The 20,979-nt window shown below is 41.1% G+C and overlaps 1 protein-coding gene across 13 annotated transcripts in view; it reads right to left on the bottom strand.

Moving 5' to 3' along the window:
• Nucleotides 1-20,979, bottom strand: part of PHLDB2 (pleckstrin homology like domain family B member 2) — a 103,279-nt gene that overhangs the window by 15,688 nt on the left and 66,612 nt on the right. For 4 of the 13 annotated variants that reach the window (XM_034658175.1, XM_034658170.1, XM_034658184.1 and 1 more), the window contains 7 exons: nucleotides 19,618-19,707; nucleotides 16,218-16,361; nucleotides 15,410-15,598; nucleotides 13,237-13,377; nucleotides 11,937-12,036; nucleotides 8,436-8,456; nucleotides 4,600-4,807 (listed from right to left, as the gene is read on the bottom strand). In XM_034658175.1, the coding sequence (XP_034514066.1) occupies nucleotides 4,600-4,807; nucleotides 8,436-8,456; nucleotides 11,937-12,036; nucleotides 13,237-13,377; nucleotides 15,410-15,598; nucleotides 16,218-16,361; nucleotides 19,618-19,707 (893 nt within the window). The remainder of the gene's footprint in view (nucleotides 1-4,599; nucleotides 4,808-8,435; nucleotides 8,457-11,936; nucleotides 12,037-13,236; nucleotides 13,378-15,409; nucleotides 15,599-16,217; nucleotides 16,362-19,617; nucleotides 19,708-20,979) is intronic. The other 9 variants (XM_011222493.3, XM_011222497.3, XM_034658181.1 and 6 more) reach the window with 8 other exon arrangements.

Raw genomic sequence — 20,979 nt, 5'->3', positions numbered from 1 at the left:
TATACATCCCAAACAGTAGTTTCTTATTACCCATTTGCCTGATGTTTATCATATTATTTTCCATCATAATAGTGGATACAAGGTTATCTTAGGGTAGCAAGAATTTTTTAAAGTAGATGGGGGTATAGAAGCAACATGTTTGTTTCTCTCTCTCTCTCTTCCTTTTATACTAATCCTTTTACAGGTATCTTCTACTTAGGCTTCAATTTTTTTGACATTCAGAGGATCAGACGGTACAATGAAATAAATACTACTGGTAGGGGCGCCTGGGTGGCACAGCAGTTAAGCGTCTGCCTTTGGCTCAGGGCGTGATCCCGGCATTAAGGGATCGAGCCCCACATCAGGCTCCTCCGCTATGAGCCTGCTTCTTCCTCTCCCACTCCCCCTGCTTGTGTTCCCTCTCTCGCTGGCTGTCTCTATCTCTGTCAAATAAATAAAATCTTAAAAAAAAAATAAAAAAAAAATAAATACTACTGGTAATTTCTGACCATGGTGACTGGTTATCTGTGATTGCTAGTGCCACTGGGTCAGGTGTGCGTGAACTAAGGACACAAAATGATCGTGGTCATGTATTGTGCATGAACTAAGGACACAAAATGATCGTGGTCATGTATAACTACCAGCCAGGAACGCTCCACAGTGATGCTGTCCTCTCCATTTGGCACATGTAGTGGAATCAGTCTCATTCTCTACCTCCGGAAACCATGTTAAGAAAAAGCAACCAGGCAAGCAAATAAAAGTAATTCAGTTCTTGCTCTGTCATAGTGCTTAAGTGTCCAGATCTGAACTTGTAATGCTTGGTAATTATAATCAAAGTGGATCCTTTCTGGGTAATTTCCTCTACCCATTGCTGCACTGCTGCTTTCACCACCACTAAACATGAGAGACAGGGAGTGATCATTTGAAGGGATGAGTATTTACTTTCAATTTTTTGGAGGGAAGAAAGAGGCAGGGAGTAGAAAAATGCCAAGACAGGAAACTGCTTAGAGTGTATTTCTTTACTAATGATGGCTCAGAAATAGATACACAGGGGTGCCTGGGTGGCTCAGTTGGTTAAGTGTCTGACTCTTGGTTTTGGCTCAGGTCATGACCTCCCAGTCATGGGATTGAGCCCTACGTTGGGCTTGGTGCTCAGTGTGGAGTCTGCTTGAGATTCTTTCTCCCTCCCCCTCTGCCCCTTCCTGTTCTCTCATTCAAATAAATAAATAAAAATCTTTAAAAAAATAGATAAATAAAAGGTCAGGCTATCAAGAGTTCATATTGGTATAAAATGTTCACAATTACTTGAGAAGAGGGGATAATAGTCTGCTGTTTTCAAAATAACGACTAAGTACCAAGTGCCACCAAAGCATGGGCATCCCGCTGACCCTGGGAATTTGTGTTCTCAGTCTTCATGCCCATCTTTATTCCTCCTGTCACCCTGCTATCATAGTTGTTGGGTGGCCGACTTTTGTTTGTGCCTTGTTATTCAGAAGCACCACATTTGATGGGTCAGTTTACTGTCATTTATGAATAACTGCTCAGCATTCTAGGCTATCTGTTCTGAGCACGTCCACTCCGGCACCTGCTGGCCCGGCTTGGACAAGCGCAGGGCAGTAGGCATCTCAGAGCACCTTCAGTGCCAGACAGCTTGCTGCCCGGCCCTTCCATGTGCTCAAGTGTCTCCTCGCCACGCAGTCGTGTGAAACTTTTTAGAAAGTGAGCTATTGCACGTTTTAATGTTGAATAATGTGAAACACGAATCCTTCTAACCTGAAATAATAATGGCAGGCCCCAAAAAAGCTTTATTCTTTTTTTTTTTTAAATATTTATTTATTTATTTTTAGGTGGGGAGGTGCCATGGGGGAGAGAGAATCTCAGGCAGACTCCGCCGCTGAGTGTGGAGCTAATGCAGGGCTCGATCTCATGACCTGGAGATCATGACTTGAGCCAAAACCAAGAGTCGGACACTCAACCGACTGAGCCCCCCAGGAGCCCCCAAAAGCCCCATTTTTATCATTACATAATGTCCTCTTTTTTTTTTTTTAAGATTTTATTTATTTATTTGACAGAGACAGCCAGTGAGAGAGGGAACACAAGCAAGGGGAGTGGGAGAGGAAAAAGCAGGCTCATAGCAGAGCAGGTAGCCTGATGTGGGGCTCGATCTCAGGACCCTGTGATCACACCCTGAGCTGAAGGCAGACGCTTAACGACTGAGCCACTCAGGCACCCCCGTAATGTCCTCATTCAATTTAGGTCATTCCCATGTGACAAGCAGCAATACAATTCTTTTTTTTTTTTTAAGATTTTATTTATTTATTTGACAGAGAGAGAGACAGCCAGCGAGAGAGGGAACACAAGCAGGGGAGTGGGAGAGGAAGAAGCAGGCTACCAGCAGAGGAGCCTGATGTGGGGCTCGATCCCAGAACGCCGGGATCACGCCCTGAGCCAAAGGCAGATGCTTAACGACTATACCACCCAGGCATCCCAAGTAGTAATACAATTCTTATTGTTGCTTTATTATTTTCCCCCAGAGACTCTATTGCTTCTCTGATAGAATATATCCAATAATATTAATATTTCACCCATTAATGCCAAAATGAAAATACACTGTATACTTTATGTACCACAGAATGTAACATCTGTCTTCTCCTTTTCCCCCACCCTTAAAATTTTCTGGCTATAAAGTCCGGTTACAGTTGAGTTTCACATTCTTTTCATTTACGAAACATGAAATAACCCAAAGCTAAGTACACCTTGCTGATATTACTTTCCCTCTCTCTCTGTCATTCTCTTATTGTAGGTGAGGGGAGAGCAAATTACTCAAACCTTTGAAAAGAAATAAATTATATTTACATCATGGTAATTTTCCATCAGAATGTTTTAAAATTCATCCTTGCCTTGTATTCAAGAAACAACCCCTCCATTGCACAGACTAGCAAGCAGATCAGGACCAAGAGCATTCTGTGACCTGCTTCAAGGAGCACGACTGTCGCCCAAAGAGCACAAGCATTCCTGCTTCCAGTCTGGGGCTTTAGTCCAATAGAGGGAAGTTTGTGGATGGCAATTATCCAACTAGACATTTGCATTTGGGACACACAAGTGCTCAATTAACATTTATTGAATATTGTATGTTTCTTAGGTTGAAATCATAATGGTTCTCAGCTAATTAATCAAACAAAATTAAAAATATAACAAAATTGAAAATATGGCCATTTTACTGTATCCTGAGGTATTTATTCAGCCAACAATTGCTGAATACCTACTATCTGCTCAGATCTCTGCTGGCTGTAGAAACCAAAAGATAATTAGCCATCCTCCTTGACATTGATGAATTCACCAGTTAATTACTAAAGAAAAAATTTTATACTGCCATGTGATCAGTGATATAATAGAAAAAAGAATCAAGTGTAATGGGAACACAGAAGAAAAAGGCCTTAAAGGAGAAATTTTCATGAGTTTCCAACTTAAGTTGAAGCCTGAAGGACGAGGAAAGTTTCTCTAGGCTCAGACGGGAGTAGGGGATGGAAACGGTAAAGCTATTTACAATGCCAGGCACTACCGGTGCTCAGTAAGTATAGATTGAGTGACTACACAACGGAAGGATATATTGACTGTAGACAGTGTGGTGCTGGTAAATCAGCTCTCTGGAGGGAAATAAAAACCCTCATATACAGCAAATGTTCATTTCTGTGGAGTATATACTCCTACCACGGCCAATTTCAAACTACCAACATGACATCGCTGATCCCACTAGGCGGAACTATGCGCATTGGCACTTGCCAGCTAGTATGAGCCAACGCCAGCCCACTGTTGCCTCCAGAGCACTCTAAGAGTATTTGTGGAATGAAGGAGCCTATAAATAAATGAGTGAAGAAACTATTTGATTCCAGGCCTGGGGCCAATATGGTCAAAGGCACAGAGATTTGAGTATTCATCACGCTCTCAATTAATAAGAAGCCCTGTGAGGCGTATCAGGAGGAGGAAGTGAATGGGAAGTTGGGAAAGATCCAGAATGCAGGCTCTAGGGCATGACTTTACTCAAAGGGGAGTAGGGTGTCATCAAAGCTTTAGAAGTGGCAGAGTCCCAGGACGAGATCTATATTTTAGGTGTGCCTTTAGCCGTAAATCCATAAGACCATCTTTGCTTGCCTCAAAGTAGGAACACACATGTAGATGGCTAAATCCTTACAAAAATTTTAATATGTGAAACAGCTAAAGCCTTCCTTTTAATGAAACAGAAGTGTAAGAAATCCTTCAAAGTTCTTACTATACTGTCGGAAATGATTTCTTCATTCAATCAAAAGGAGTCCTAATGAGACTTGGAGTCAACCAACAGAGGCAAATGAATTTTGAAGCACAGTATCCACAAAAACTCAAATGTAAAGAAATAAAGGACAAAAGCGGATTATACGGTGTCTGACTGGCTAAGTCACACACGACACCAAGAAATTACTTTCAAAGGCTGCCATGACACTCAACCCTCTTCCACACCATAGGCTGGTTATGCTTCAGAAATCTGGGCTTGTACATAGTCATTGCTCCAAACTGATGACTGTACTTTTGGAAGCCAGCAGGTGCTTTTCTACACTGGAAACCTTAACCGTGAGCACATCTTACCTGGAGATATTGTCAGGTGAGCAGGCCGAGATGCTGGTCTCCATGCTATCGGAACTGTCTAGGCTCAAAGTATCAAAGGCCTGGTCCTTGTAGCTGAGATCGGGGTAGTGGAAACTGTTCAAGTAGACATTTGATTCAGATGCTGTGCGGTTGTAAAATTCAGAAGATTTCTGCCTTTGTCCTTCACTCATCTGTTGGTGATTATACCCTAAGGAAAGAGCCATAAATATGTTAGTATGCCTCATTTTCTAGTCTTAGATCTTCTGAGACTCAAACCAGCAACCCAAAACATCTGCCTATGAAACTTGGACCTTGGTCTAATTTGTTTTGAAGCCAAGAAGACCAAGACACAGCATCATGCCCAGTGCAAGCAAGAGTTTCAAAGAGGTGGTCTTAGGAGTGATCTTTTCAGTCATGGATCATCTCACATTTTCCTTTGCCATTCCCACAAATCAGCGCAACTGAGAATACATCAGCACACACAAAAACAAAACAGGCAAAACCAAAACAAAACAGAAACACAATTAAAGGCCCTGTATCTTCTAAAAATAGCTGGGTTCAAGTGAAGCAAGATGACTCGTGGTGACAAGCAACAGCTGGGTCTTAGCGCAATCACTTCTTCAACAGTATTCAAATTTAAGGAATACTCGATCCGGTCATAAAACAGTGGGTAGACCATCTAGGTGTAGGATTTAAGAATCTTGTATCTCACTCATATTATCACTAACACTTTTAATCCGGTAAAAATCCAAACTGCACATTTTTTCTCATCCTTCATTTTTTTCAATTTTCCTTGCCCGCCAAATATTTAAAACGTTCACAGTCAACAATCCTCCCCAGGCGCAGTCCTCCTAATTACTGTATACAGAGCTCTCTTCTTTCCACCTTAGCTGTCAGCCCTCAGCTAGTTGATGGTAGCCAACCATATGAAAATGTAGATCTCACATCACTAGCAGCAAAAGTACCACCAATAAGAGGCTTTTTCCTTACCCTGGGACTTGGTCAGCTGGCCTGACAGGTGATTAGCTTTACTTTGTGTCATTGCTATGGCTTGCTAGCTGCTGGCTGATTTGGGGCAATGCAAATCGAATTATTCTTCCTTTCAATTCTCTATTTACCATACACGCAGGAAGCAGTGATTGTACTGATAAACCAATTCCTCAAGTCACTCTGGCCAGCAGTGGTTTGCAATCCCTTTCTCCCTCATCAAATTTACTACAGATCCATTAAGAATTTGTGATTAGACCGTTCAAATTTTGCCTCTCTCCTTGCTCTCCCTACCTTCGATGAGGCTTTTAATTGGTAATGAAATGGTCAAAAAAGCAGCCAGAGGGTGAGAGGAGGGTAGCGATTCCAAACAGCTTCCTCAGCTGTCACCTGAGCATTCCCATTCAAAAGCAAAGCCACATCCATGAGACTTTAACAAAGCATCGGGCACCAAAAGTTTCTGTAAAATGATTTTAGGACCATGGGGAGTTTGCACGCCAAACTCTTTGGAGTCGTTTTAAATATCACAGTGCAAATAGGTTAGTTCGGATGATAGGATTTCTGGGGGAATAACTTTCCTTAATATAAGCTGTAATTATAAATTATAAATACACACATAAGAGCCACATATCACCTAGCTAAGGGAAGATGCAACATAAAAAAGCACACCACGACACTTTCGATAGAAGGCCATTAATTGTAGTGACTAACGCAGAAAGCATTAAGTGATGCCAGTACATTCATAAGCGTGGAGCTCGTGCCTTTAAAAAAAAAAAAATTACTCAGATATTTACCTTTGATACTTGAACTTTTGGAATTACTAATTGCTCCTTTTAAATTGTTTCCAGTTATGAAAAGGAGGGGGACAAAAACAAAACAAAACAAAACAACACCACCAGAAATTATTTGAAAAAGTCCCACATGTACCTTTCTTTATGCTTTCAAAAAAGCCTTATTGGCAAAGAAAACTTCGATACCGGCACCGACAATGTGGGAGACATTTCCTAGTGTTAGTATGAAAACCAAATCCCTAAAAGACAGCCACGTAATTTAAAACATCCGAGAATTATTGCCTCGGCACTGACATGAGGAAAGGCGAATCCCTATAATGCCACTAACATCTTCTTGGAAAAGCAGAGAAGACGGTGGGTCCAGATCTTTCACGATTTTTTGCTTTTCGAAAGTATTGCAGAATAAGAAAATGAACTTACACCCTTCAGGTGAAGTAGACAGGACACTAAAAATGACTCGAAAATTTCAGATGTGGGCACATGGGCCAGCAGCATGAAACTGTGTATGGTGCTAAGGACTGCGAACATAAGCCCCCAGATCACCCCATTATTCGTCAGAGTTGGCTCTGTGGCTGAGAGAACCTTCCACCATTCTGGCAGTAGGATGAGTGAGTACCTTAGATTTTCAGAGCAATTTACGTGAAAGAGCCTGCCGCTAATGAGCAGACGTCTCCGGTGCAGGCTTTTGGTTTCCTGTGGATCCAGGGTGAGTGAAAATGTTCTACCTCACGGAGAGGCTCGTTCCTCCCAATTGGCAACCCTTTACTAATCACAGTGAATTCAACAGCCACCTGGCTTAGCCTCTTCCCTCCTAACGACTTCAAAAAATTAAAGTTACCTCTGCAATCACAAATAAAGGCCTGGACCACTTCGCTGTGATCCTGGAATTGCACCTGTGCGATTCCAAAAAGCTGGTTTTGGGACTCAGGCTCTGGCCTATCTCCAAAGATATGGAAACTTCTGATGGAGGAAACACCCCCAGGACAGCAGCAGGACCAAACGAGGGTACCCTGGGAGGAGGTCCAAGAAGAACTGCTCCTGAGGCTAGGTAACCCCAGAACAGGTACAAGCTATCCCGGGCAGGGGGACACGTGTGTTCTCATCACCACGGGATCCCCATTTACTTAGTATGGTGATGTCATGAACTAAAGAGCCACTGGATCAATTCATTTTCTCATCGATAAATTCCAGTTTCAGCAGCGGTGAAATAAGGGAGTGGAATGCATCTGCTGTCTGGGGTGGGGCAAAGTGAGTGCACTGGGAAAAATGAGACTTTCCCAGTCCCTGAGACGACTGGTTTTTTTTTTTTTTTGGTTTTTGTTTTTAAATTATGTAGTAGGAATAACATTCAGCAGTGGGACAGCAACTAGAAAGCACAGAGGGCCTTGTAAATGCTCTAAATCCTTTCTATCCAGGCAGAAATAGCCATTGGAGGGGAAGTTACAAGATTTGTAAAGTGAGAGCTGACAATATCGAAGGATCGTCACTCAGCAGAGCACAGGCAAGGAACCCGAACTGACTCAACTCTTGTCACTGTCCAAAAGAGCCAGTACAGCGGACGTGCAAGGCCCATTTCTTCTCTTCCTTCTTCTCCTCCCCCTAGCCCCCCTCTCCTTCTCCTCCTTCTTCATGCCTATCTATGAATTCTGGCTAATTACACCTGAAAACTCCTTTGTGATTTAACTATTGTGCCATTTGTAGGATATATAGTTTTGCCAATATCTTCCAAATGTGTGCTGTTTCCTTCCTTTTTTTTTTTTTTTTTTTGTTAAGACAGGGAGAGGGGCAGGGCAGAGGGAGAGAGAGAATCTAAGCAGACTCCAAGCCCAGGGCAAGCCCAACACAGGGCTTGATCCCACAACCCTGGGATCATGACCTGAGCCAACATCATGAGGCGGACGCTTAACCAACTGAGCCACCCAGGAGCCCCGTGTTGTATACTTTAAATGGTTATCTGGGCTTAATATAGAAAATGAGATTAAAACTTAAAACTATAATCTGGGTTTAAGAGGATAAAATTAATCAGTCTTTCCGACAAGTTAGCCTATCAGAGCTCACCTGCTGAGAAATTCATTCTTCCTAACCATAGTCCACAGCCCGGAGATGAAGGTACAGGATGAGTCACGGATGAAGGAGGGGAAAGATGGAGAAAGGGAGAAAGAGACAAGATCAAAAAGGATGACAGGGGACCAGAAAAATATACATTTCCAACATGCCATTGTTGACAGTGTTAGTCACAACACCAGATTAACAAGACGAGATGGATGTTCACATCTCTAGATTATATTTGAGTTTACAGAGAGGAACTGGAGAAGTTAAAAAATAATAATAAGCTTATGATACATGCATACAGTTAGTCAACAACATTTGGAAACAAACATCTTTCACACATATTCACCAGCCAGAAAACAGGGAGAATAAAAACGAGATCATAGCAATGAAACGGTTCTTTTCCCCAAGCAGAAAGGAACAAATGGTTTTTAAGAGCTCAGGTTTATAAAATGCCATTCAATTATTCGAAGCACCATCCATCAAACTTCATATAACCAGTGCGCCCTCTGACACAGCATGTCTCTGCCGCTTGGCCCCAGTAATAAGCGTCTTATTTTTATTCAAGCCAGTCATGCAAACTGGTCTTCATTCTGCCTGAGGTCTGTCTTCTAAAATAGGCTCACATGGAATAAATGAGGAGGAGGGTCCTAAACCCTTCCCTCCTCTGCTAGCCAGATTTACTGATACCTGGCCTTTCAAAGGAAAAACCTCCAGTTTTACACTCAGCCTATATGCATAGCAATGCCCACTCTAATCTTTATCTAGCTTCTGAGTCTTGCAAAACAATGCTCCCCCCCACTCATTTCCTGCAGGGTCTGACCTTGTAACAAAAACAAAACAAAGGGTCTCCTACAGCTGCCTGTGAAAACACAGCAGCTGGGCTCAGGATTGTGTTACCAGCTAACTAACGTGCAACAATTTTTCTCTATTGTGTAAAAGGAACGATCCTTAGGCTAAAAATCCACTACTTTACAGTTGCAAATCTGATCATTTCTTAAAGATGACTTAACAATGACCTTTCACTACTTGCTGAAAACAAAAAACACCACGCAAGGAGGTTGTCATACCTTTCTTGGACTTTCCTGCATTTAACAGAAGACAAAAGGACAAAGATTTCATTCATTCTAGAGCTTACAAAGGAACAGTTCACAAGTTGTACAAAAGCCAATAACCATTACAACTTTAAGAGCTGAGTTCCTGGGCTCTCCGCTTTAAAGTCTGCTCTCAAAGATCTTTGTTGGCATGATTCACGTTGTCAGTTCTATGAAAACAGTGCTGATGGAAGGAAGGCGTATACTTACACAATTGTCCTTGATGTATCCATTATGAACAAGCAGCAAAAAAAACAGTTCATTTAAGTTAATTGTGTAACTCCCCCCAAAATGATCAGATCTATTACATTTGAGTTAATGAAAATGTGTTGGGTCCAATTTTTCAAAACCATGGAATTTTACCTGCTTTTGCCATTTTAGTGAAGCCAATATCATGTTAGTGAAACAATTCTAAATGTAATAATGATTCAACCCTCCTGGTCTTTGTGGGCCACCTGGATTGGCTTAGTAGAAAATCCTGCCAATTTTCCGGTCTATTGTGGCTCTGGGAGCCGCACTCCCCGGCCCCTCCTCATCTGGCTTCACAAGACACATCACCTCTGCTTGGACCAACACACAGGATGGTTCTTGATTTCCTCGGAAGCTGCCTCATCAGCCCACATGAAACTCTTTAAGAAGAACCCCGCTCTAGAGCTGCGGCAGGAACAAATGCAGCTGCGTATTTCCCAGATACACAAAAGTAAAGTACATGGGTGAAGGACCAGAGCAGAAAGATAGCTCCAAGTCAAGGGATTTTGCAGAGTACATCCCTAATGGGACCTAACGGAATTGGCTCACACTTCCTCTATGAACCTAGCACGGGGAGTCCCATTCTTTGTTGGGCAAACCGAGATTAGAAAAGTAAAGATCAAACATCCTTCGGTTTCACCAGAATTCTCGTAAGAACCCTCTTACATGATAATGTTAATAGCTCCCCGAATTCATAAATCTCTCCAGTTAGTATAAAGGTCTGGTTTTTCTTACTCTTTAAGAAAAATACTTTTGACATAAATTGTGGTGTTATGGCCAATCCAAGTTCTGATGTCTTCAGCCAGTGGGAAAAACCCATTTAAAAACTCTATCAATATCATAGAAAAATGTTTTAACAGAAAATAGACTTGACCCACACGTGAACAATGATAAGTGAGAGCCAAAATATGAAGACTCATTTATGTTTATTATTTATAAATCATGACAGATATTTGAACTTGTTAATAAATCCTAAAAGATATTTTAGCTTAGGAAATTATAGTAAAGAAAAGCAAAGTTCAATCAACTGTATTTGATTCACGTGCTAACACTGTAAACCTCTCCTGCATTAGAAACCTCTTTGATGAATGATACAGCCTCAGTGAACAAGTGATATCTATATGTATGTATGTTACATACATAATCACATTTTATATATACCAAAATTCATATATACATGTTTTTTCTTTTTTTTTTCCTTTTGGCGGGAAACCAGCCAGTTCAGTCAGAACTGAATCCCAGCCTGCTTGGAGGGAAGGGTTTCAACTCCACTGATGCATGAACGCATTTAGAGCCCAAATGCCCACCCACCACTCCATCAGCATCCCTCTTTATATCCTGGGCATTTCTCCCATCATGGCAGGTATCACATTTCATTTAAATCGTCTATTAGGTGTCTTTCTTCCTCGCTGGAGTGTAAACACATGTCATTCATTTGCATTCTTGGTCTCTAGCACCATGTCTGCTCAGAAGTTAGAGCCCATAAAAACTATCGACTTCAATGAGTGTGTTGACACAACCCTAATCCTCTCGATGAGAAGCTCACCTCTGGAACTGCATTATAGTAATTTCTCCTAGTGCCACAAAGACTCTTCGACAACCCCTTTATAAATGCAATGTATTATTACAAAGAAATAAAAGATGCCGAGAATCCAAGTCTACCTGAAACCTAACAACCACATAGAAGAAAAAGCTCAGACCACATGAAAAGCCCGAAGGAAATTGGGTCCTGGGCCCTGCTGTTCTACTGACTGTGACAGCTCAATGACTTTTCAGCACGTATTCCAACAGAGTAGGGCTCAGCCGCACACCAGATAAGCGGCTTCCTTAAGTGCCCGGGTGATCTCTCCAGATATCCGTGGTCTCTCTTTTCTTTCTACCAATGGGAAGGTTAGTCATTCTCGAGGGGCCTTCCTGGTTTGGGAACCCTATTGAATTTAGGAAGTACAGCGGGTATGTTTAACAGGTGCCAGCCGTATATATAATAGAAAAAGTTAACTTAAGTACAACAATAAGGAGATAGAGATCCTTCCCCGAAGAAGACTCATTAAAACTGAGGATTTTGGTTGTTCCCTCTCTAATGATCCCCACCCCTGTTCTTGCTCCCTCTCCCGGAGCACTGCTAATGACTAACCGCAGACACACACGGGATTTAAAAGGTACCTACCTCTGAGCATCCTCCGAGACTCTGAGTCTTTGGTCATGGTTGCCAGCGAGTGTGGGAGGACACTGCCACAGCTGTTACTCTGTCCCAGGGGCAGGTGAGCCTGTGAGAACAGGAGGAAACACTTCAGGCAAACTGCAGGCAAACTGTCCTTCAGCACAGGGCCACATCCCTGTTGCATAGCTCCAGGGCAAGCCCAGAGGGCAGGGAAGGTATGAAGGAGGAACAAAGGCGTCCCGGTAATTCACGCTACATGGCAAAGGCCAGTCACAGACCCTTCCAAGGAGCCCCCATGGCAGGCTCAACATCACAGCCATCTCTCCAGTGGCAACAGTTCCAAAAATGAAGACAGATGGGGAAACGCTGTCCAAAACCACCTTAGAGAACAACTCAAAGCTCTTCATGCATAAGGAGCCAAGGGCAGATGCAGGCACGAGAATGCATGCACATCGCGCACAGGAAGAGAAGAGCTCTGCTGGCTAGAGGCGTACCAGACTGGTCCGTCTCTCCCCGAACACTGCAGACACCTACTCACTACCCCCGGGCGGTTAGCACGCTTTAAAAACAGAAAACCCTTAGTGTAAAATATACTTGGAACACCAGTTTATAAAATAGGTGAAAACAAAGTAACTCCGATTGAGGGCAAGGGAAGGGCCCCAACGCCTATCCCACTCAGAGCCTCCTTCTCGTCTGCCTCTCCCCCTCCTTCTGCAGCGACCCCCCTGGACATGTCAGCAAAACATGAGTGAGGGCTCAAGTGTCACACCACATGGGTCATCGTCCAGCTCCACCGCTGACCAGCTGAGGGCGCTTGGGCTGGCTGCTTAGCCTCTTCACACCTCAGTTTGTCCCTACGTACAACGCGGATAATACAGAGCACCTTTGCTGAGTAGTGTGCCAGATTTTAAAATGAGACAATCCAGATAAAAGGGCTTAGTCCAGGGTCAGCCTCATAGAAATGACTCTCAGTAAATATTTGTTGCTATTATTCCTGGAATCCAGTTTATATCCTTCAATTTCCAGCTCTGGGAGGCAGTCATGGGACTCTGTCATGTAAGGGAAAGCTATCCGCCACTTGTGAGGTGGTAGAAAATACCCAGGACCAGGTTCTTTGGTCCCAGAGAGTACAATTCCGAACGTCCTCTGAATAGGATAGAAAATGCAATATAGTTCTATGTCTGCCCAACAAGCAAACTTAATGGTTTATAATTCAGCATTTTCTTTACGAGCCTTTGCACACTGGCCAACAGTAGGACAAGAAGACTCACTGAACGCGAAGCCCATGGTTCACCCCACGTCCTACCTTTGGGGCGGTGCTTCTCCCCATAGTAGCACTGCTGAAATGTGGGGATATGGAAGGTGTGGTTTTCTTTCGAGGCAAAGTGTCACTCAGATAGAGGCCTTCTTTATGCTGTTTTTTCCTTTCTTCCAGACTTCTAAAATGCTTTAAATGCAAATGTAAAGCAGAATAGCAAAACTTGACTAATTGAAACAGGTCACTGAAGAAATTAAGAAGTATGCATTTACAAAGAATTTTGGAATTTTAACACAGAATTTTTTTAAAAGTTCAACTTATATTTGTGTTCACTAACAGATGAGGGCTAGCATTTGGTAAGATACATAGACACTGGAAGAATTTATTACTGAACCGAGAAACTTAAAAAAAAAAATCCACCTTTCACTTTCATAGTTAGTGCCTGTAGCCTTGGGGCCTCAGGACAACTTACAAATTATTATGATGGTCGCCATGTGGATGGCGGGACAGCCAGTGGATAAAGCAAGTTTCTCCCCTTGTCTGTCTGGACAGTTCTGTGTGATGGCACAGATCCCAGTGTGAGGAGAACAAGGAAGGGAGCAGGGAGGAGATGGAGAGAAAGAGCGAGTAAACAGGGAAGTTGTTTTAAAGTCGGAATAATATTTTAATTACATATAAACACTTCAAATCCTATAACGTTTCCATATTAGGCATCCTTCTCGGTTATTCTTTTATTTAAAAAATCTTAGCCAAGAAACCCCTACGCTAATCCCTCATATTTAAAAATCCTCCCGTTGACCATTTCTTTCTTTTTTTTTTCAGATTCCTAAGGCAAAATTTTTGCCAACTTGAAATCTATCCAAATTTTTCTTAGCCTCCCCCCAAAATGTCTTGAGTAGTAAAGTTATTTCCTAATGAAAGGTTCTTAGGGTTTGGTCATTTTTATACGGAGCTCAGGTTGTTGAAATACATAAAAATTAATGCAGATTTGAGTTACCGAGTTTATGATCAATCTTTAAACATGCCAATCATGAAATATATCTGCATTTTAACCGTATAATTATCTATTTATACTAATTAATGTTTATTAACCTAAAGGTAGGGAGAAGATATAGTCCTTTAACAACAGGTAAAACGCAGCAAAGATAACTTCAAGAAATGTAATGCCTGGGGCCCAGGAAGCCAGGGCTCATCTAATTTGGGTATCTAGAGACTATGACTCCTTGGTATCTTCTGGGGCCAAATTCATACAGAAATCTGATTATAGTTGAAAGGAACCCTCAAAAGAGGCTTTTTGACTACCCAAGCATGATTATGCACTGGATGTACTAAAAGAAGGGAGACATTCATAACACTGAATTGTTTTTTTAAAAAAATATAATCGGGGGCGGTTAAGCGTTTGCCTTCGGCTCAGGGCGTGATCCCGGCGTCATGGGATCGAGCCCCACATCGGGCTCCTCCGATATGAGCCTGCTTCTTCCTCTCCCACTCCCCCTGCTTGTGTTCTCTCTCTCGCTGGCTGTCTCTATCTCTGTCAAATAAATAAATAAAAATCTTTAAAAAAAAATAAAAAATAAAAAAAAATAAAAAAATATAATCGATAAAAACTTCTATGAGCCAAATGCATAATTTGTGGTGTGACCCTGGACAAGCTATTCACCTCTGCTAAGTAAGCCTCAGTTCCCTAAATGTCAACAAGGAGATTAATTCTTATTTCACAGGACTGTTAGAAGGAAGAAATGAGATATTTATTTGTAAAACATTTAGCAAATTTTGACCCATAGCAAGGGCATTATGTCCCTTATTTTGATTTCAGCAGTGTGTAAAAAAATATTTTGGGTTGCCACAGCAACTTTTTATAGCATGGATTTAATGGAAATAATTATTATTATTTTGAAAACTACCTGAGACAAGTGACACTACTTTGGTTGAATGGGAACTGAAACTTGAGGATAGGCAACATATCTGGCTCCAACATATCAAAACTCAAGAGAGGACAGTCAAGGTGTCAAAGTTTAGAACAACCCCAACACCCTTAAAAAATACTAAAGGTCCTTAAAAAACGTAAGAAGAAAAACCAACCAAATAAAAGAAAACCCAGCAAAGGAGTATGTATTTGTCTCTTTAAAAAATACCTTTGGAAAAGTGGAAGAAAAGATTCCACATCAGTGACTGTTGTCAAGGTCAAAGTCTCAGACTCTGCACACCAGTGCCTAGTTACCTGTTGCTCCGGCTGCTGCCGCTGCCTTCTGTGTTTCTTAGCTGGTAGAGGAGGAGGTGTGTCATTTAAAGGGAAAGAATCGACAGACGGAGCCAGGACTTCGGGCCAAGGGGCTGATGGAGGTTGAGTAATAGGATGAGGAGAAAGGGTGGAAGGAAACATAAATCCAGAACAGACAGGTGATCTTTGCTTTATAGGAGAAAGAAAAAGTATGTATGTGTCCATATGAAATGAAAGAATAAGACAAAGAAATGAAATTGATAATCTCATTATTCTGTTTTCTTATATTTTAATCAAGAAGTCACAAATGATGGGCAGGATCTTTCAAATTTAGCCTCTTGTTAAAATTCCACTCTGGGAACAACTTGGATCAGTTAGAAGGTATTTTAATTTACTATTCTTTGCCCCTCCCCAGATGTTTTAAAAAGGCATAACATTAAAACAAAATCCATCCCGCAAACACAAGAGAAAACAAAATCTAACTGGAAAAATAATTCAAACTAACAATTTGAGAAAGGCTTTTTGGTTTCTATGAAAACAAGGTAAGGTCAGAGAGCTAAGATCTAGAATTTATTGTCTTGAACTTAATTCTCCTGGTACTCCACTCTGCACCATATATTTCACGATTCCCAGTGTGATGATTCATAGAACAGTACCCCAGATGGGTATGTTTTTCAAACTCAGCATCACTCTGGCCAGCTGGTCAACTAGAGGTATATGGTCACACACACCTTCATTTTCAGGTAACCATGGGTTAATCTTTGACATGAGAAAAGCAGTGAATGAATGAAATGTCATGCCAACACACCTCTTTATTTTGTGGCTGGCTCACCAGCACAGCTGTGGTAGGCCCAGTGGCAACAGCATCAGCGTCAGCGGGGAACTGATTGGAAGGGGATAGATTCGTGGAATTGACACATGGCTCATTAATTTCATTTACACTGATATAGCCCTAAAAGGAGGAATTCAGAAGTTAAACACAAAGAAAGCAAAAGCTGAGGCATGCAAGAGTATTAATGCTCCCAGTACAATGGAGTTAGCTTTGAGCGGCACAGCCAAATATCTGTGGAATTACCAAATGTTTCATTAAGGGAATCGTCAGCAATTAAAATGGATTTATGATGCTTAATCTTGAAAAATGATATTCCGAACATTACACATAATTTTGGGGGGGTGAATTCAAGATGACTATATTTTAAACAACCCAAAACCTTCAATTTTAGATTATCTAGAGGTATCAGCATTCATTCTGTTGATTGAATGAGGGCATCATTATACAACATTTAAAATAACCACACACACACAAATCTGAGATATAAAATTTACAACCCAATTGCTCACTCCATAATTCAAGAGCCTTTTCCACAAATCTTTATCTTTAGATTTTCCTTTTTTCTTCTATTTTTCGACAAGTTAGAGTGTGAGTAAAACTGGGCTGAGGGCTTCAGGTTTTTGTACTAAGAAATTTTGTAAATAGTAATTTATTTGTAATGCTATCTAGCTTTTAGGTATCTCAACTAAATGAGAATAAAAGGGACACTCGTCCCCTCATGAACTTTCCCTAGCAAGACAAATGTACATACACACACACACACACACACACACACACACACACACCCCTAAGGCAGAGTTGCAGCCTGAGGCTATTTCAATCAAGGCAGCTTCCCCAAATCTCAGCTCTACCCCGGGAAAGAGAACTGCCTGTGACAATGATCCAATTTTGGCTTCAGCTTTGAGAAAATACCCATGAATCAAAACCTGCAAGATTCAATTTATATTTATATTTGAGGAAAAGGTACTTGTAAATTTTCATGGAAAGTATTTGTACAGACCAATTAGAATTTTCACCGCATCAACAAAACAGTGGGAAAAGTAGAAGAAAGAGTATATAATCATATTTCTCTTTTAAAAGTAAAATTGAGTTAAATTTAGCACTTGGGATCTTCTATTAGCCCATCAATCCTTTCAAAAAGTGGCTCCAGGGTAGGCAAGATATCATTATGCTGGTGAAGGAAAAATTTCAGGCTGGAAAGCAAGGTTTTTACTGATGATTTGTAATTATGACAAAGTGGAGAAAGCTAGAGTTGACTATAAATTGTAGGTTTCAAAATGCTGCTGAATACAGTCTCGGACTTCATGCCAATAGATAGCATGTAAAGTTTCAGAAGATTACATCAGAGAAAGGAAGTTGACAACTGGGCTGTTAAATTTCATTTTGTCTTCGAGAACGAGTGGGAATGAAGAGCAACGACTTTCAGTTATTCTTTTGCTAAGCAGGCGGTGTGGTGCTTCGCCACCAAGATTTGATACTTTATACGTCATAACCACATAACCTGACTCATAGCTTCAAACATGTATGCCATTTGTCAAAAGCGGCACTTGTTTAAAAGAGTTAGATATAAATTAATCACTCCTTAAAGGAAGACAGAGAGGAGTGACAGCAGGAGACAGTGAGACAGAGGGAGAGAGAAAGGAAGAAAGGAAGAAATTCAAAACATCTTGTGAGCCAAGTCGGCTTAGTCCGTGAAAGAGAACACAGCTACTCAAGAAACACAGGAGTTGGAGACATACAAAGAGTCAAAAGCCAAATGGGCTTTTGGCACTGGGAAATCTGCAGAGAAAAAGGACAACTCATGAACAGAAAAGGAAAGATTTTATTCTTGTACCGAGAGGTAAAAAGACTCTAGAGCCTATCTAATTCATTTGGATGCCACAGTCCTCCACACTCAGTATGGCCAGAGTCAAAACTGCGTACCTTCCCTCCTGAACCTGTGCTATCCCCAGGCTTCACCACCTCAGGAAAAGGTCCTCACTGTCCAGCTCATTATTCAACCTGCAACAATGACATCATTCCTAATACCTCCCTTAATTTACTTCATGCACATCTAGTCTATCAGCAGGAACTGTCAGCTCTGCCTCCAGAATATATTCGCATCCGCTATTTCTCGCCATCTCTCTGCCATCGCGTGAAGGCGAGACGCCAGCATGGCCAGCCTCCGCTACTGCAGTCACGTCCTCAGCCAGCCCCCCTGCTTTTCCTTCTACTCCTCACAATCCCGGCCAGCAGCCCGGACGGATGCTGAACAAATGGACGTCGAATAATATCACCTCCCTGCTTAAAGCCTCTCACTCGTTCTGAATAATGGAGAGAAACTATGAAACTGAATGATCTAATAAAGTTCTTGTAGAAATATTTCACAAAATGCTTCCAAGATACACGTTATTCATACTTATTGTGTGATGAACATTTACTTCATATACCTACACACACACACACAATATTTCCTACGTAGGAAGTCTTAACGCCGCTATTGTTTAAAAAGATATTTAAAAATAAAGGGTTTTTTTGTTATTACACACATTTTTATGCAGAAGCAAACTTTGTCTTCAGTTTTTTGGAAAAAAAACAAATATAAAGAAAACGATTTTCAATTGGGACAGATGATACCTACACTTGTGGTAAACGCAGCATAACATAAAAACTTGCTGAATCACTACATTGTACACTGGGAACTAACGTAACATTGTGTGTCAACTATACACAAAAACCCTTTCTCAGTCAGGGTTATGACTTTCCAAATTGGAGTTAAAATATTCTTCCACTGTAGCAGGGTAGCTCCATGACAAGGTAGTTTCAGAAAGAAGGATGTCTGGAATAAAGAGTGTGTATAGCTTAATGGAAATGGGACTTTCTAATTCAGGGAGGGAAACAGCAGAAACAACACTGGGGGGGGGGAGAGACAGAAAAAAGAAAGGAACCAGACTATCTTATCAAATGTGCAGAGGCATTTTCATTTGCTATTAGACTTAGGAGAAAGAGAAGTAAAGTAAGAAAGAGGAGGAACTGAAAAAGGAAATTGAAGAGAGAAAGAGAATTCAAGACTAATCTTGGTTTGGACCCTAATTTGTTTGAAACCCCAAGTTAACCCACAATGTCACGGTCAAGCATAGTCTGCACACACACACACGCACGCACGCACACGCACGCACGCACACACACGCACGCACACACAGTGCATCTTCATTAAATGCAAAGATAATTCGTGAAATCCTCAAAGCATAAATAAAAGGCAGGAAAACCATCAAAGCACGGAATGCTTTCTAAGTCACTCAAGTTAATGTTTTCCTATTTAGCTAATCATATAAAACGGAGGCACATCTCTTGATTTCTAAGGTGATATAAGTGGACATAGAAAATCATAGCTTACCTCTTTTAGAGTACTGGGGTTGACAGGAAACCCTTTCCCCCCAGAGAGGCTGGAGTATTTCTTTTCCAAATTACAAAGATTTTCCTTTTCCTGAAGGAACACAAAATCTATTAAGCCTGGTCAATTTTGGATTTCCCTAGTGACTAATGATGTTGAGTATTTTATCATGTAACTTATTGACTCTTCATATATCATCTTTTGTGAAGTGTTTACATTCAGTTCTTTGGACTGTTTTTTTAAAAAAAATTATTTATTGAGTGTTTATTGATTATTATTGAACTGTTGGAGTTTTTAATATATTCTGCATAGAAGTCCTTTGTCATCTCCTCTTTAAGAAACCTTTGTTCACCCCAAGGCCAGGGAAGTGCCCTCGCAGTCCTACATTTTCTTCTAGAAACTTTATCACTTTAACTTTTATGTTGCAGTTTACAATCTGCCTTGAATTAATTTATATGTGTGGTGTGAGGACAGATGCATTAGAATTCGTTTCCATGTTTACCCAATTGATGCAGCACCATTTGTTGGAAAGACTTTCTTTTTCCTACCGGATTATCTTGGAGCCCTTTGTCAAAAAAATCAAGAAACGGTACCTCTGTGGGTCTATTTCTGGACTTTCTGTTCAGTTCCATTGATCTATACGTTTTGCTGTATGTCAGCACCATACCTACCATTTTAAATACTGCAGCTTTAGAGGCAACCTTGAAATCAAATAGTATAAATCCTCCAACTTGGTTCGTGTTCATAGTTATTTTGGCTATTCTATGCCCTTGGCATTTTCATACAGAATTGATTCTCATTACTTGTAATTCTTACATCCTGTAGCATTGCCGTGAACACTGAGTTAGTTAAATACTGAACCATTGTTCCTACAGGAATTACAGGGGTGGGTTACTGTGGGCTTCTGGTCAAAAAATATTCCATCAACTGATCAATCCATAACTTTGCTTTATGTGTGCTTCTGTTTAAGACATCTTATTTGATATATATTGTTGATTCATAAACACTGAACTCACAGCTAAAAGCACAGTAATTTATGTCTGGATGAAACTTATTTAACACATGCATTTTCTCCATGAGGCACATTGCAACCTTCCCGCCCTTAGGAACACTAGACAGTATGTTAGCAATATGCAGGGGAGGCATTTTAATCAGCAAAATCACCAAAAAAAGCACAAACAATGTGAAAACATAGCACTCAATAGCCCACAAAAGGGACACTTATTTACTCTATGAGAGTTGAAATAGGCAGGTAGAGCGCTGCTTTGTTCAACCTCACCCGGGAATGCGTATGTTGAGGGACTCAAAATTTTTACCGCTCTGCCCATGTCCATCAGTGAACTGAATAACAAGTATTGATCTGCG

This window comes from Ailuropoda melanoleuca, chromosome 1 (assembly GCF_002007445.2).
Source record: "Ailuropoda melanoleuca isolate Jingjing chromosome 1, ASM200744v2, whole genome shotgun sequence".
Taxonomy (NCBI): Eukaryota; Metazoa; Chordata; class Mammalia; order Carnivora; family Ursidae; genus Ailuropoda; species Ailuropoda melanoleuca.
Note: the sequence above shows the minus strand (reverse complement) of the source record. Positions and strands in the feature narration are given on the sequence as shown.